This window comes from Polyodon spathula, chromosome 6 (assembly GCF_017654505.1).
Source record: "Polyodon spathula isolate WHYD16114869_AA chromosome 6, ASM1765450v1, whole genome shotgun sequence".
Taxonomy (NCBI): domain Eukaryota; kingdom Metazoa; phylum Chordata; class Actinopteri; order Acipenseriformes; family Polyodontidae; genus Polyodon; species Polyodon spathula.
The window spans coordinates 60,256,066-60,271,258 of NC_054539.1; the positions used below are offsets into that span (position 1 = coordinate 60,256,066).

A 15,193-nucleotide genomic window follows, 5' to 3' on the forward strand; every position below is an offset into this window, starting at 1 on the left:
TGTGTCCAAGAAAATATATATTTTTTGGCCCGGTGTCCTTTAATTCACAGATAACAGCATGAGGTACGCAGTGTTTGCTAAAGATGCAACCTTGAACGGTTCATTCTTGACACATTGTGATGGTTTTTCCCAATGATTTAATACTAAATAAAACATTGTTTAAAAAACCATAACATCTCCTCATAAGATGATCTTGTAACCTTTAACACTGACTGAAAAAACAAGCCTGCTTCTTTTTACTTACCAGTACACTGGAAACAAAATAATTCAGGAAAATATAATGCAGGAATGTCAAGACTATGTTTGGCATCTAGTACTTTATTTAGGATCAAAGCGTTGCCCCCACGTCCACACAAAGGATAATATTTGTGTTAACAAGCCTGATAATACAATCTCCATACGGCTTGGTTCTTGTTCAGGATATTTTTGGTCCCTGGTGTCTGAGACGAATACTCTTGGAGTCTGAGCTAGAAATATGAGACAAACGTGCCAGTCTGACAGTGAAAAATCATACTGTCAGAAGTTGACTTCTCCAGTGCTACAACAACAAAATGGATTGTCATATCGAATTTAGGTGTATAGGTTATTACACCCTTGAGCTACAATTTCAAACATGACTGCTTGCATAGTCAGATCACTTTCAGCCTCTCATAAAGGTTTGGATGGGCACAGAGGTAGTCGCTGTGGAAACAATGAGGGACATGGGGGGGATATACAAGAAGCAAACTACTGCTGTTTGTGAAAAGACACACCTTGTCACACAGATGTGGTCCTGAACCTTTGAATGAAATCCTAATTGAATACTTTTGTTCAATGTACGGCTTTCAGAAAACAACGAGCTGTACATGGAAAGCATAGATTCAATCCCTATGGACTTGGGTTGTACAGTCACTGTATCAGATCAATGACTGAATAAGTGTCTTGCACTGCGTGTTGCAATGAGGCAGACTTGTGTAAAACCTTTATCAAATTTTGGAGCCCATTTCAACATCTGTTTTTGGTGCAATATAGGAAATGGATCTGTGTCAAAAGGTGCTACAAAATTGAGATAAAAACTGCCCAATCTTGTTACAGTACATTTCTCAAGGACATTTTTAAAAGCCTTTATTTACCCCTGCCTAGGATGAAATCCACTGCAAAGCGGATACAGTATAGTGGTGGCAGTATGGAGAGCTGCTTATCCAATTGTCATGAAACTTGGTAGTAACATAATTTAGCTTAAGTAAGTGAAAGTAGCAGATTCAGGTGATCTATGGATGTGTCTGTCTATCCGTTAATCCATCCGTCTGTATACCACACTTACACGCGTTAATAAACATTCATTGCTCATTCTTATTCTATGCTATTCTGCAATACTGTTCATTTATGTCATGGCCATTAACTTCACAGCCGTGCCAGAGGGTTACTGACATACTTGGTATGGTTGCAATCAGCTTTTTAATCTCTGGGAAAATATATGCCAAAATGCTAGCTAACTAGAAGTCATAGAATTAGATATAAACCCAGTGTCACTGCCGACATACTTGTCATGAACATTTAATATGTTATAATGCTTTGTGAACCAGTAATAGTATATACATATATATATATCTATATATATATATATACACACACACACACACACACACACACACACAGAATAGGTTATACAAATACTGTATGTAAATACATAGACATAAAATAATGTAGTGTCTAAATACATGGACAAAACCTACTGTAAAAATAGCAAGGTTGTTTATGGAATAGCCTCTGAAAAATGTGATGAAATAAAATATGTTGGAGAGACTGGAACAACTTTATATAAAATAATTCAGAACCATCTTTCATTAATTAGAAATAAAAAAAATGAATGAACCAATAGTACAGCACTTCACCAGTCAAGGACATGACATAAATGATGTAAAGTTTGTAGTATTAGAACAGCTAAAATTAGACAATGTGACATATAGAAGAATAAAAGAAAGTAAATGGATAAATAGACTGAACATGATTATGCCAGCGGGACTCAACAGAAAAGAATGAACTAATTAACTCCAATAAATAAATAACATTTAAATAAATAAGTAAATAAATAAACAAACAAAAAATCATTCAAAAGTGATGCACTGGGGGGGCCAAATCAAGGTTGATTCTCAGAGCCAGCATTGTATGATGATATAAAATATAAAATAATGTTAATTAGAATTAATACCTGATTTAAAGATATAAAAATGATGTCACAATATATAGAATGTCATTACATCATGTAAGAATAAATCATGGATTTGAATATAACAACAAGCAGTTGTCATGCTGTCAAAAACCTATAAATACCTCCAATGTTTTGATTCAAACACATGCTCCCTTGAGAAAGATAGGTACAACATATCGAAACATTGGGCAGTTGGCTCATTAAGCTTATATATATATTGCCTCTTGTCTGATTTTCTGCATTTTTGCACATTTTTCACGTTGAATTTGGTAAGATCTTTTTGTGGGTTGTAGTAGTATATAGAGGGAGTCTGAGAGAAAAAAAATGACACCAAAGTTTGGTGCTTTTTACATTTGTTTGGTATGCAAGGTAATTAAACATGCAATCTTCAGGTGTGAAAAAGTTATTACCCCCCCCTCCCCCAGTTAACGCAACCCAATTAAAGGGATAATTAAGGTCAGCTGTTTGAATACTTTGGTTAACAATAAGGCCTGAATTGGGCCAGCCCTCTCCAATATAAATCTAACTTTGGCCCTTACCATCGAGTGAAGTTGTCAGCACACAGGTTCTAGAGGCACATCATGCCATGATCAAAAGAAATTTCCTGAAGACCTCCGGAGAAAAATAGATGTTGATGCCTATCAGTCTGGAAAGGGTTACAAAGCCATTTCTAAGGCTCCGGGGCTCCACCAAACCACAGTCAGAGCCATACTGTCCAAATGGAGAAAGTTTGGGACAGTAGTGAATCTTCCCAGAAGTGGCCGTCCTGCCAAAGTCTCTCCAAGAGCAAGACGTAAAATCGTCCAGGAAGTCACAATGAACCCTAGAAAAACATGTAGAGGTCGCTCTCGCCTCGGCTAAGGTCAGTGTTCATGACTCCACCATCAGAAAGACACTGGGCAAAAATGGGTTTCACGGCAGAGTAGCAAGGCTGAAGCACTGCTCACCAAGAAGAACATGAATGCTCATCTCAAGCTTGCCAAAAAAACACCTGGATGATCCTCTGGAGTTCTGGAACAATGTTCTACACCGTAAAAAACGTCTGTAAATTCAACGGTAAAATTCTGGTAAACAGTGAGGGTAAATTGCCTTCTTTTATAAAATGACAATTTACCTTAAATTTAACAGCAAATTACCTTCATACTAAAAAGAAGATGTTCATTTTTTACAGAAAAAAACGTTTTTTACATTGAAATAGTAAAAACACATGTTTTCCATTGTTTTAACAGACCACATTTATTTTAAAAAATCATGGGTAGCGTTGACGGTTAAATACCGTAGATATTACATCTAATTACGTTAAAACTGGAATCCCAGAATCCATTGCATGGCTGTTTGCAAATAGTAGTGTTTTAACGGTGTTATTTGTGTCATTGTGTCCATTGTGTGTTAAATGTGATGTCTGGTTGCACAATTATATGTAAATTTACATGTCCTTTGTGTTCCCTCACCATTGTATGTGTTTTGTTCGTATTTTGTGTGGTCACCATCTTGTGGTAGGTCAGATCTTGGAGTGGGGCTTCCCCTCTATTCGCTTGATTTGTACATTACATTTTTTACTGTAAAATTACTGTACAAATAACCATTAATTATACCGTAATTCACTCACCAGAATTTTTTTTACTGTACAAATGACGGTTATCAATAAAGTCTTACCGTAATATGATGTACTTTTTTTTTTTTTTTTACAGTGTATAGAAGATAAGTCAAAAGTGGAACTTTTTGGCCAATGTGGGCCCCATTATGTCTGGTGAAAACTAAACACTGCATTCCACAGTAAGAACCTCATACCAATGGTCAAGCATGGTGGCGGTAGTGTCATGATTTGGGGATGCTTTGCTACATCAGGACCTGGATGACTTGCCATCATTGAAGGAACCATGAACTCTGCTCTGTATCAGAGAATTCTACACGAGAATCTCAGGCCATCTCCATGAGCTGAAGCTGAAGCGCAGCAAGACAATGATCCAAAACACACAAGAAAGTCCACATTAGAATGGTTGAAGAACAAGAAATTTAAAGTTTTGGAATGGTCTAGTCAAAGTCCAGACCTAAACCCCATTGAGATGTTGTGGCAGGACCTGAAACGAGCAGTTTATGTTCAAAACCCCACAAATGTCACAGAGTTGAAGCAGTTCTGCATGAAGGAGTGGGCCAAAATTCCTCCAGCGCTGTGAGAGACTGATCAATAACTACAGGAAGGGTTTGGTTGCAGTTATTGCTGCTAAAGGTGGCGTAACCAGTTATTGAGTCTAAGGGGGCGATTACTTTTTCACACGGGGGCATTGGGTGTTGCATAACTTTCTTTAATACATAAATATCAAAATGTTGTGTTATTTGTTCATACAGGGTCCCTTTTATCTAATATTAGATTATGGTTGAAAATCTGATAAGATTCAGTGTCGAAAATATGCAAAAATGCAGAAAATCAGAAGAGGGCAAATACTTTTTCATGGTACTGTATATATATTCAATGACACAGACTTTGTTAAAGTAACGTTAAGGTTTGACTGCAAAAGTCCAAAAGGTTAGGAAATTGCAAGTTAAGGTAGCCATGCAATACAATGTATGTTTCCTGTCACACTTGCTGTGATGAGTCAAAGGGGTTTCGGTCTGTGATTCAGCCTCCCGACAGTAGATGGCATCAAACCAACTCGGGACTTCCCTTACCAAGATCTCGTGACCATGGCAAAAGTCATCTTTTGAGGGGCGGCACCTTGGTGAGGGGCGGAAGTACGAGTATGTAACTTCCAGCCACTGGAGTCAAGTGAAGGAGAAGGACACGTGTCGGTTGGGGATTGGTGTTCCACTGACTACAGAGGCGGGACATTACATACTAAAGGGAACGTACTACTGTGTTCGGGGTTGGTCCGAAAATAAAATAGGCGGAGTAACGGGTGAAGGGAGAGACTGGTTTTGTGCAGCGGGATTTTTGAAATACTAACATTTCTTTTGTCTTTTTTTTGTTTATGGTCACCACGAAGACAAATTAAAGACGAGTCATCAGTTTGTTTTGGATTTCACCCCTGCACTCCTTCCCTCACACCATTTTGTTTTTTTGTTTGTTATTTAATCCTTTTGTTGTGTATAGAAAATAAAAATAAATTATTTTATTTCTGTACACATAAATTACTGTCTGGACATTCCATTTAATACACTCTCGCCTCACATTTGCCCTCACATATGACATCATCAATGACATCACTAAGCACATGACGAATTCTCCCCGGTCGTAACACTAGGAAATTATAGTCCTTGTGCTAAGAATTCAGAAATGTGTAATTCATGTTGAGGTATGTAGAGTCGAGTATTAGATTTTTAGAAAGGAGTACATGAAAATGAATTGGATATACAATATGTCAATCCCTACATGTATGTTAACACTTTCCATTACAGTTAGTACTGTATGGTATACTGTTGCTAAATGTATGCTGTGGTACACGAAGCAGTGTTTTAGGTCTCTTGTAGCATAACATCCACGCATTACAATCCACCTCTTGTTTATGTACTTCATCGATACCGTTAAATGTTCACAATGGTGAAAGGCAGAAATCTGCAATTGTACCTAAACATTTTAATGTCATAATTGGCTTCTGGCATAACAGTATGTTAGCAAGCATTCATAGCGAACTGTAAAGTTTGAAAGACAGATAGTTAATCACAGTGCAAACACACAGAAAATGCAGAGACTCCTTTTACCACTTGAAATGGTGCAGTTAATACAAGAAAGACAATGTTGCAGATTCCAGATAGAGATAATATTGTTTTTATGAGGTACCCTAATTCATTTTATAGCACTATTGGTTTCACTTAGAACACTGATGAAATAATTAGCTTGACAGCAAACACTGGGGAAAATGCGAATGCAGTTACTGAACATGTTACCAATCACAAGGACTATGATTTCCCAGTGTTATGTCAGCATGGCCAGTTTTCAGGGAGAATTTGACATGTCCTTAGTGATGCCACTGATGATATCATAAGTGCAGATTTAATATTAACTTGCAATTTCCTAACTTTTTGGACTTTTGCAACCAAACCTTAACGTTACTTCAAGTTTTTACCATTGAATTTCTATTGTTTTACAGAAGGCATCCTGGAAAATCAAACAACCACATCTGTCACATAATGTTGTGGTGAAAACACAACTTGAGACACTAAATAGTACAGAAGAAAGAGACACCCACCAAGTATGTAAAGCTTTTTTTTTTTAAAGCCAGATTTATTGATGCCAAATCAAATGTGAAAAAGGTAGGTAGGAGAATGGGGACAGCAAACGGATGCCCCTGAGACTGGAGAGGTGACGACAGCAATGACTATACCTGAGGCTGGAGAGGTGGGGACAAATTTGAACAGTACTGCTGAGGGCAGTTATTCTTCATGTTGTATGGCGTTGTCCACTCTTTCAAGAAAGATCAGCATTTTAAGCAGTCTGATGTATTGTGTGCATTGCATATCATTACACTGAAACCACTGCTCATCTTTCCATCTCTCCCTGTTCAGTGCAATGGAACGGTCGCAAGTCACTCTGCCTGACAATGAATCAGGCAGCAGTGACAACAGACCCCCCCCCCCAATATATAAATACATTGATACCCGTTGCACATTTAAACCCATGGGACGGTGTTCATGCAGAGCATGGTTCTTTAATTTGCTATACTTTTTGAGATACAGGTGTATAAAAAAAAGCACCTTAATCACTTCTTAAAAAAAGAAAAAGAAAAAAACTGCCGTTTTTTACGCCACTGTGGCCTTCAAAAGTGTCAGTACCAAAATGTATTAATAAGGAAACTTACTCAAAACACTCCTTCCCATATTCTCACTATTTAAGGAAAAAAAAATATGCCTACCGCTGTTTTTCGCAATTCCGACGACTGACAAAATTCCGACTTGTTATCTCCTCTTTACTTGTCATTTAGGAGTTTGATGATACACAAGTTTTAGTAATGAATAAGGAGACTTTTTTCCCGGTAAAATTTACTGACAGGTTTGGTCTGCCCTAAAAAGCATATTACCCTAGCGTTCTCAATAGGAACTGGTATTTTGGATTTGTGACGTTGTGTGCTCATGTTGTAGCAGGTACAGTATAAATATTCTCTGCACTGACATCAGAGTCAAAAGAAATATGCGTTACAATACTGGTGAATTTCCGTCAGTGCTGGGATTGCACACAGCCTATGTGGCATGGAGTGCAAAAAAAAATAAATTGTTCGGAAAAATGTAAACCACAATAACACTGAAATACTGACACTTCTGAGTTAGAGGCCTGTACATCAAAAAGTATTCAACCAAATGCTACCCCGTTAACAGGATTTGTTATGCCTGCCACTCCAACCACATAGGAAAATGTTCATGCATATTGGGGGGGTTTTACCCCCCTTTTGAGCTGGTTGTGAAATCGACTTTAAACAGTACCCTCGTTCAAACCTGCCACCGTGCAGCTACTGTAAAACTTCAAATAATTGCGAGGTCTCTAATACGCGCTGGGTCTGCTGGCAAACATTGTGAATAAACGCTGGGTCTCTATTAAACGCCGGGTTGAAGCTGAAGAAGAGGCGAATCTTGAGCATAATGAACTGCTAATAAATGACAGCGACTCGCAGGATTAACAAATAATAAATAATAGAAAAACGTAATTTAAGGTAGGCCGACATGTAATGCATATTTGTTTCATGCAGTTGTTACATTATTAAAAGTTTTGATCATTTTAAGCATGCTTAAAAGTAGGCCAGATACAAACCTCTTGGCATTCTTTAATGTGTTTTGTTGTATTAATGTACAAGCTTGAGATTAAAAACATTACTTTTGATAATGATACTTATTGCTTTGACTGTCATTTTTAAAAACATTTTAGAAGTTTGCATTATTATTATATTATTATTACTATTATTGTTGTGTTGTAAGCATAACCAACACACCTGTGTTCTGATATCTACAGGGCTGCCTTTAGTGGATTTAACTGTTATTATTATTATTATTATAATTATAATTATATGAAATAATAATAATAATAATAATAATAATAATAATAATAATAATAATAACGGTTGATCTAATTCCGTTTTTAAATACAAATTCGTACTTATGGTTCTTTATTTTCCATAGAGTATCCTTAACTAGTGCATATAATACGACCGTAATAATACTTTCGCTTTATACTTGAGGGTGTACAAAACAATGTAATTTTGTTATAAAACAAAACTGTTACTTTGTTCCCACTGCCACGCAACCTTTTAACAGAGTTGCTGGTTAAAACAATTATATGCTTAAATTTTTACGCAAACAGGGATGGACATAAGACTCCTGTGTACACAGTGTACAGGTAACAAGATCAGTCGAGTCTTAATCTCATTGGGTCATTCCGTGAGAAATCACAGAACAGTTAACACCCTACCGTGCCCTATTTAGACCAAAGTCGGTTCTTTAGGCTGTTTCAAGCAAAAACAACACAAACGTTTTCAGACTAATCAACCGGTTTACTCTGCTACAGACTGGTGGTAGGTGTCATTTTATTGTAAATCACATGGCGATTCCAAAATGGTATATATAAAAAACACATTTGGAACACAAACAAGGAAGTTACACCTGAAGAGTTTTTGACCTTGGGGTGAAAAACCAAAAAAAAAAAAAAATGTAATGGTCAAAGTCTGCTTCTTATATGCAAAATTTCAGGAAGGTAACATTTTTGGTTTGCTGGAAATCAAAACCTAACCTGCCCACCTCAATTTCAAAGACATCCGAATAATAGACAGGCAACAATTCCTGCTATATTTCTGCAACAAAGATTTAGTTTGAATCAGGTCATATGGCCAATGGAATCACGTTAGGACATTTGCAGAGTGCAAATAAGGTTTCTAAAGAGTGAAAACGTATGTTTTCCTTTAAGAGGCTGGTTTAAACCATCTTGATGTAACGTTGAGGGGACAAAGTAAGTGTGCCTGCAGCAGGAAACACCTCGAGGCAATGTAAACAAACTGGGAAGCCAACAAGGTCTGGTACTTGGTGAAGTAGAGGGCACAGAAGAGTAAACTGCAGAAGAGCACTGTAAGCAGTGAACCCAGGCCAAGAACAACATTTTAATATAAAACTGAACATTACTGTGAAAGGCGTGTTTCTATTGTCTTACCTGGCTGTATTGAGTAACGGGTGTTTCGTTCCGACCAGCTTTCTGGCCTGCATGGCGACATTACTCAGTTCATCACTCAGGAGACAGCGAAGGCTCATGAACGAGGTAGGATATCCCACAATCTTCTCGGCATCAGAAACAACTTTACTCCAGTTTGAAGGAGATGAGTTTGAAAATAGACTGAGACTTCTGCAGCCGCTATTTAACAAACTGAGACAAATTCTCTTTGATAGCTGCATAGACATGATATTAACCGCTGACCGCCCGATTGAAGGTAACATGTAAACTACTTAAGATAGTGGTATTACTAGTACAGTTCTCTAATATTTAGCGTATACTGGGAGTTAGTTAAAATTGAGAACTATTTAAATGTAAATCAGAAAAAAAAAATGTATATTAGTTCCTGGGAATACATCTAAAGCTCTATCGAAGCAGATCATTAGAGAAATCTCAAATACGACCTAAGTAATGTGTTACTAATGTAAACTTCACATTATTCCGAACGCAGTACTAGTACATGTCAAACGGCGCGTTTTATTATAACCTACAGTATGTGATAACCTACAGTATCCGTTTGCAAATGCAGCATTTAAGCGAGATAGTATGTGGAATGTCGTTGTACTCATACACGGGTAATTTAATAGTCTAGTCTGCGCTGTTAAAAGCTCACGGCAGTAGTATTGTGGACGCTGCCATCTTGGACAAAACAACCTACGTCTGGTCGCAAATTAAAAGGCGTGTGTTGTATTAACCTTTAAAATGCTGCAACGAAGAAAGCGGTTCCTGTGGGTGCGTTCACTGAGATTATTCTCTATGTTGGTTAAACTGGTCAAATTCTGCACAGAATGATCGTGACTCACCCAGTATGTTTCCACTACAGACAAATATTCACACAGGACACTTCAACTCTCTCCATTTATTGCGGAGTAAGGTAGAATTTCTTTAAATTAAAAATACAACAAACTTCTGTTTTTTTAGTGGGTCTTTCAGAAACATTTATTTCAAACTTTAAAAAAAGTATTTTTTTCTGAATTTAGTAAGCCTTTGTACATAGAAAAAGCGTTTTTATTTTTATTTTTTTATTTTTAAAAATATATGTTTTAGTTAAACTATACTTTTAAAAAATAAAACCAATTAATTTCAAAATGCACTTGCGAACTTGAGTCTCACTGTGGAGTTGTTGTCACGGTAAGAAAAAATATGCAACATTTATACATTAAATCTGGGCAGTTTAATCCTTTGTAGAACAGTGACGCTGGTTATCCTGCCCGTAGCTAGAAAGGGAGTCGTTCCGTGTTCTGTGAAATGTGTTTATTAGGGTGCTTGTGGCAGCTTTCAGTTATCACTGTTATTAAAGATACCGCGTTTGACAAGTTGAGGTGTCCCCTGTGGCATTAATAATGTAAATGTTATTTTATTCCTTATGGTTTGGCAGGTATAGGGCTAAAAATGTGTGCGTGTGTTTGTTTGTTTTAAATCCTGCCATGTGAATGTGGCTGGGCTGGAGAAAACAGATTGGACAAGAATCAATTTAGTTCCACCTGCAAAGGCATATAAAAGCCTGCAGAAAGCCGTCGGGGTGGTAGACTGTTGGAACAGTTTGTTAAATAAACGGTTGTAGCAAGAAGTCAAGGGCTGGCAATAGTGGATTCCTTAAAGCAATATATGTTAAGGTATGGCAGAAGTTATACAGGTAGAGACCTGCCAGATTTAAGGTGACCATATGGCTCCGTGTTCAGCGGGACAGTTTGGGATCGTTCCGGCATTGCAACTCACAACCTAATGCACTCTGATACGTTTTACCTGTCTCGGGTACCATTCTTACCTTTAAGAGAAGCAGGACTACGCTTACCAGAATGCATTGGGTTGTGAGTGCTTACGTATCTGTATAAGGGGCAGCTGTGTCTCTCCGTTAAAAAGCACTAGTGTGCACATTCTGGATAGCTATGTTTCTTTTTAGGCGTAGGACAACGGAGTGATGAAGCAGACTCAACTGCTCTTCTAGTAGACACGGGAATCAATCCTTGATAGGCTACCTATCAAAGGCTGAATAGGAAGTGAATCTACAGTATGATGGCAAGATAAATAGATATCTTATGTCTGTATGTTACATTTCTTTTTTTGTTTTACAAACAGTTATTTCCTGACCACTTTAATTCCCTGGTTATCTATTCTGTTTCTCCGCTGCAGGGTAGGAATATTCATGTCAACAGGGAAGCAGTTGGTAGGAGCCTGTTATAAGGCATACATGTGTAGCTATATAGACAGTGTAACTATTATAGACAGTGAAAACGCCCACAGAATATTATACACTTCATAACTTGTGCTAAAGTTCTATCACAATTGGACTAGTGGTTCTATAGATACAGTATACTGAAAACATATGTATAGCTGCCTCCACTATCCTCCATAACACTAGGAATATGTCAAATGGCAGATAAAAAAAAGTCCACATTAGCTCAATTTATTCCATAGATGTATTTACTTTTCCTACGATGCCACCCATGGTCCTTGGCTAAATTAATTAAAATGGGCAACAAGCCACTCATTCATTTAGGACATATGTTCAAGAGGCAAAACTGTTAAGAAACAAAATCAACTAAGTCCCATCATCACATAACAACGATAAAGGCCCACTTGACTTGCTTTGCGTGAGAATTACTTTTTGAGCGCTGCACCATGACACTGCAGTAATATTCTGGATTGTAAATTGGCAGGCTTGATTTTCTGACATTAATTTCCGAATTACTTTTATTAGGAACACATCCCTTAAATTGCATGTACAATACTATGCAAACTTAAATGCACTCAACAAATTATTTTATTTATTTATTTTTATGTCAGAATAGAAGTGCTGTATTTGTTAACACACAATACATTTTTCAACTGAACTACACTGACACACATAATCTCAGATGCATCATATTGGTGGTCCATGGTTGCTGTAGGATATTCTTCCTTGTTCTAAAGTCATTTGCCTTATCTCCCCATCTTTGTGCAATTGATCTTTTGCAATAGGTAGCTGGCAATTGCTAAAATCATGGGTGAAGAAGTCTTGTCCAGAAGTCATTGCATTCTAAGAATCACAGCTGAAATCTCAGTTTACCAGCTGAAGAATGGTTGAGATAGTAACCGAAATATTCTAGAAGAAATTTCTAAACGGAATATGGAAGCCGATACAAATATGTACACATTTTGCTTTACATATTTGTTAACTCTGAAAAACTGGGTACCACTGAAATGCTTATGTGTGCTCTTTTGGCCATTGAGAAGGACATGGGGGAGTGGTTTTGCATTTGGTGGATTAACTCCATTCACACAAACTGTGAAGCAATCTTTTAGCGCACATGGTGTCAAAATGGAAATGAATCAGAGTTGAATTGGGAGGAAATAGCCTTCCTGGTATCAGCGCTTCATATTGGGTTACAGCACAAGCCCCTCCCATCTGTCTGGGTTTGTACGAAACCCCTCAGCTGCTGCATAGAAAGAGCTCACACTAACTAACATACACACAGAAAAAAAGACAGAAGATGGCTGACTGTAGTGGGCATCAGGAACCTTCGTTGGCATCACCAGCTTCACCCAGACTATCCCCGCGAATGACAACTCTTGAGCTTCACCTCTAAAAAAAAAAACAGCTCCAGCCCATTTCGGGCAGTATTTATCGCACACATTGACAGAAATAACAGAAAAAATGGCAGAGATGGAGAAAGAAGGTAGACCCCCTGAAAATAAAAGAAGCAGAAAACTCGCTCACCCGGTGAAAAGAGAAATAAACGACGAAATGAAGGTAGGGTTGACTTACTCTGTTTTATGTTTTTTTTTTTTTTTTTTTTTTTTTTTCCAGTGCTGAAAATCAAGAAAACGGAAAAAGAGCTCGTTGTCATTTTCGTGGATGCACTGAGCGGGTCTCAGCCCCGCCTCCTGTGCTGTTGAAAACAGAGACGAATTCATAGTCTGCAATCTGGATAATTGACGAACTTTGATTCCTTTTTTAAAGGTATTTTTGTCAGCAGACATGTGCATCTCCGTTAGTTAGGGAAGTTGTTGTTTGTACAGGGTCCCCTATTACAAAACCCCATAGGTATGTTTGAACGCCACAAATACTAAGTCCAGTAGTCGTACTCGCTTTACAACTTCACCGAGAAGACGTATCCAGTTGTTGCATTTTGTCTCATTTTGCCAGTAGCCTTTGTTAATCTAATATTAAATTGTAAAAACATTAGAGAATATGTAAATGCTTAAATCCTTTCTAACTTTTTTTTGTCTTCTTTCCATGCCTTGGTTTGGAGTTTGCAGATCATGCATTATGCCAGTAATAAGCGCCAATGTCAAAAATCTTAGCGTGAGGGATGCAGAATTCTCCTATTTCCCCCTTTACAGCAGTGACTGGTGTAAAAGCTGTCGTGCAGAGAAAGTGAAGCGATGCCAATCGTTGAGCGCTCGAGCAGTAGTGCTGTATGCTCATTCTGGCACTCCAGATGTACTGCTTTTGGATTGAACGCTCTGGACAAGAGAGCACATTGTTTCGCAGAGTGCAGATGTGTACGGCGTGTTGCAGTGCTATTCAAGTTATGTTCTTTTTTTTTTGTAATCGTTATTATTAAGATCCAGTGGGCGAAGTTCCGTCGATAAAGTGGAAGCTTTGTGCCCGGGTGTTACAGAGCGTATTAACTGAATAGCTACTATTTCATAACAAGACGTCTGAGGCTAAGACATGGTAATGGATGTGAGTGGATGTACTATGACAGTTTATTTAGAAAATGCAGTTGTGGTGTCGTGAAATTAGTTTGCTGCTGTTTTGTTTAGCTGGTAAGAGAAGCGTATTTTTGGATGCGTCTTGTGTCTTTAAAAAAAAAAAAAAAAAAAAAAAAAATCCGTTTACAAATTAATTGCACCATAACATCCCAAATCTGTCATTTTTTTAAATTACATACTGTATGTTCTATCGTTTCACTATTACTATTCTGCTTTAAAGAGACAAGGGTGTAGCAGCAAGTATACAGTTTAGTCAATGCATTTAGTGATCAGTTTTTGTTTCCCAGTATCACGTGGGTTGCATTATTTAAAATTGCCGGGGTTGGCAAGTACTGAGGACATGAAATTAACATGCAGCATTATAGACTTGCGGGATTTTGTTTTGTTTTTGTTTTTTGTTTTTTTGGAGTATCTAAATGTGTTTATTGGCCGTGTGTGATGAAAGATTGCATTTGTAAACATTACTATAGATGAAAAAGGTATACAGTGACGTAATTCTCACCGTAATTATATATATTATATATCATATATATATATATATATATATATTATATATATATATATATATATATATAATTGTACCATATATACATATGTATCCTACTTTAATTGTACACAGAAACACATAGAGTACCCTAAAAGACGCATGAAATATAGACTGCATTCCGACATAAAGTAATTCTTATCGGGGCAAAACACTACACCCCAACGAAAGGTCAATAAAGTACAGCATAATACTAGAAGATTATACAATATGGTAAAATAATAGTTTAAAAAATCGCTTTTGCTTTAAAGTACTAAATACTAGTAAACGTTCATAAGTCAGAAAGCTGTTAATTTGTGTACGATACAGCCTTTCGTATCCACGAGGTCTAGAATTACAAATTAACTAATTTTAATCAAAACATGTGAAATGTTATCCTGCTTGGGTATAAAGGCTGACTGTGCTGGAGCTATTGGGTTTGTTTTGTTTACTTTGGCAGCATGCACACTCCGCGGTTTGGGAGACAGTTGTTTTTCTATAACAGATGTTTGTCTGAGCTGCCTGGAAGAAACAAAATCAGCGTTGTGTGAAGGGGGGTGGAGGATTACACAATATTTGATTAATTAATAATTAA

At 37.3% G+C, this 15,193-nt stretch overlaps 2 protein-coding genes across 6 annotated transcripts in view; one reads left to right on the forward strand and one right to left on the reverse strand.

The window, feature by feature from the left end:
* pdss2 (prenyl (decaprenyl) diphosphate synthase, subunit 2) overlaps positions 1-10,045 on the reverse strand; it is a 57,601-nt gene extending 47,556 nt beyond the window's left edge. For both annotated transcript variants that reach the window (XM_041253315.1, XM_041253314.1), the window contains exon 1: positions 9,318-10,045. In XM_041253315.1, coding sequence (XP_041109249.1) covers positions 9,318-9,598 — 281 coding nt within the window. In that variant the 5' untranslated portion in view covers positions 9,599-10,045. The remainder of the gene's footprint in view (positions 1-9,317) is intronic.
* A 2,182-nt stretch (positions 10,046-12,227) lies between these two features.
* Positions 12,228-15,193, forward strand: part of sobpa (sine oculis binding protein homolog (Drosophila) a) — a 72,992-nt gene continuing 70,026 nt past the window's right edge. For 2 of the 4 annotated variants that reach the window (XM_041253316.1, XM_041253317.1), the window contains exon 1: positions 12,228-13,107. In XM_041253316.1, the coding sequence (XP_041109250.1) occupies positions 13,012-13,107 (96 nt within the window). In that variant the 5' untranslated portion in view covers positions 12,228-13,011. Of the gene's footprint in view, positions 13,108-13,128; positions 13,318-15,193 lie in introns of those variants that run through there. The other 2 variants (XM_041253320.1, XM_041253318.1) reach the window with 2 other exon arrangements.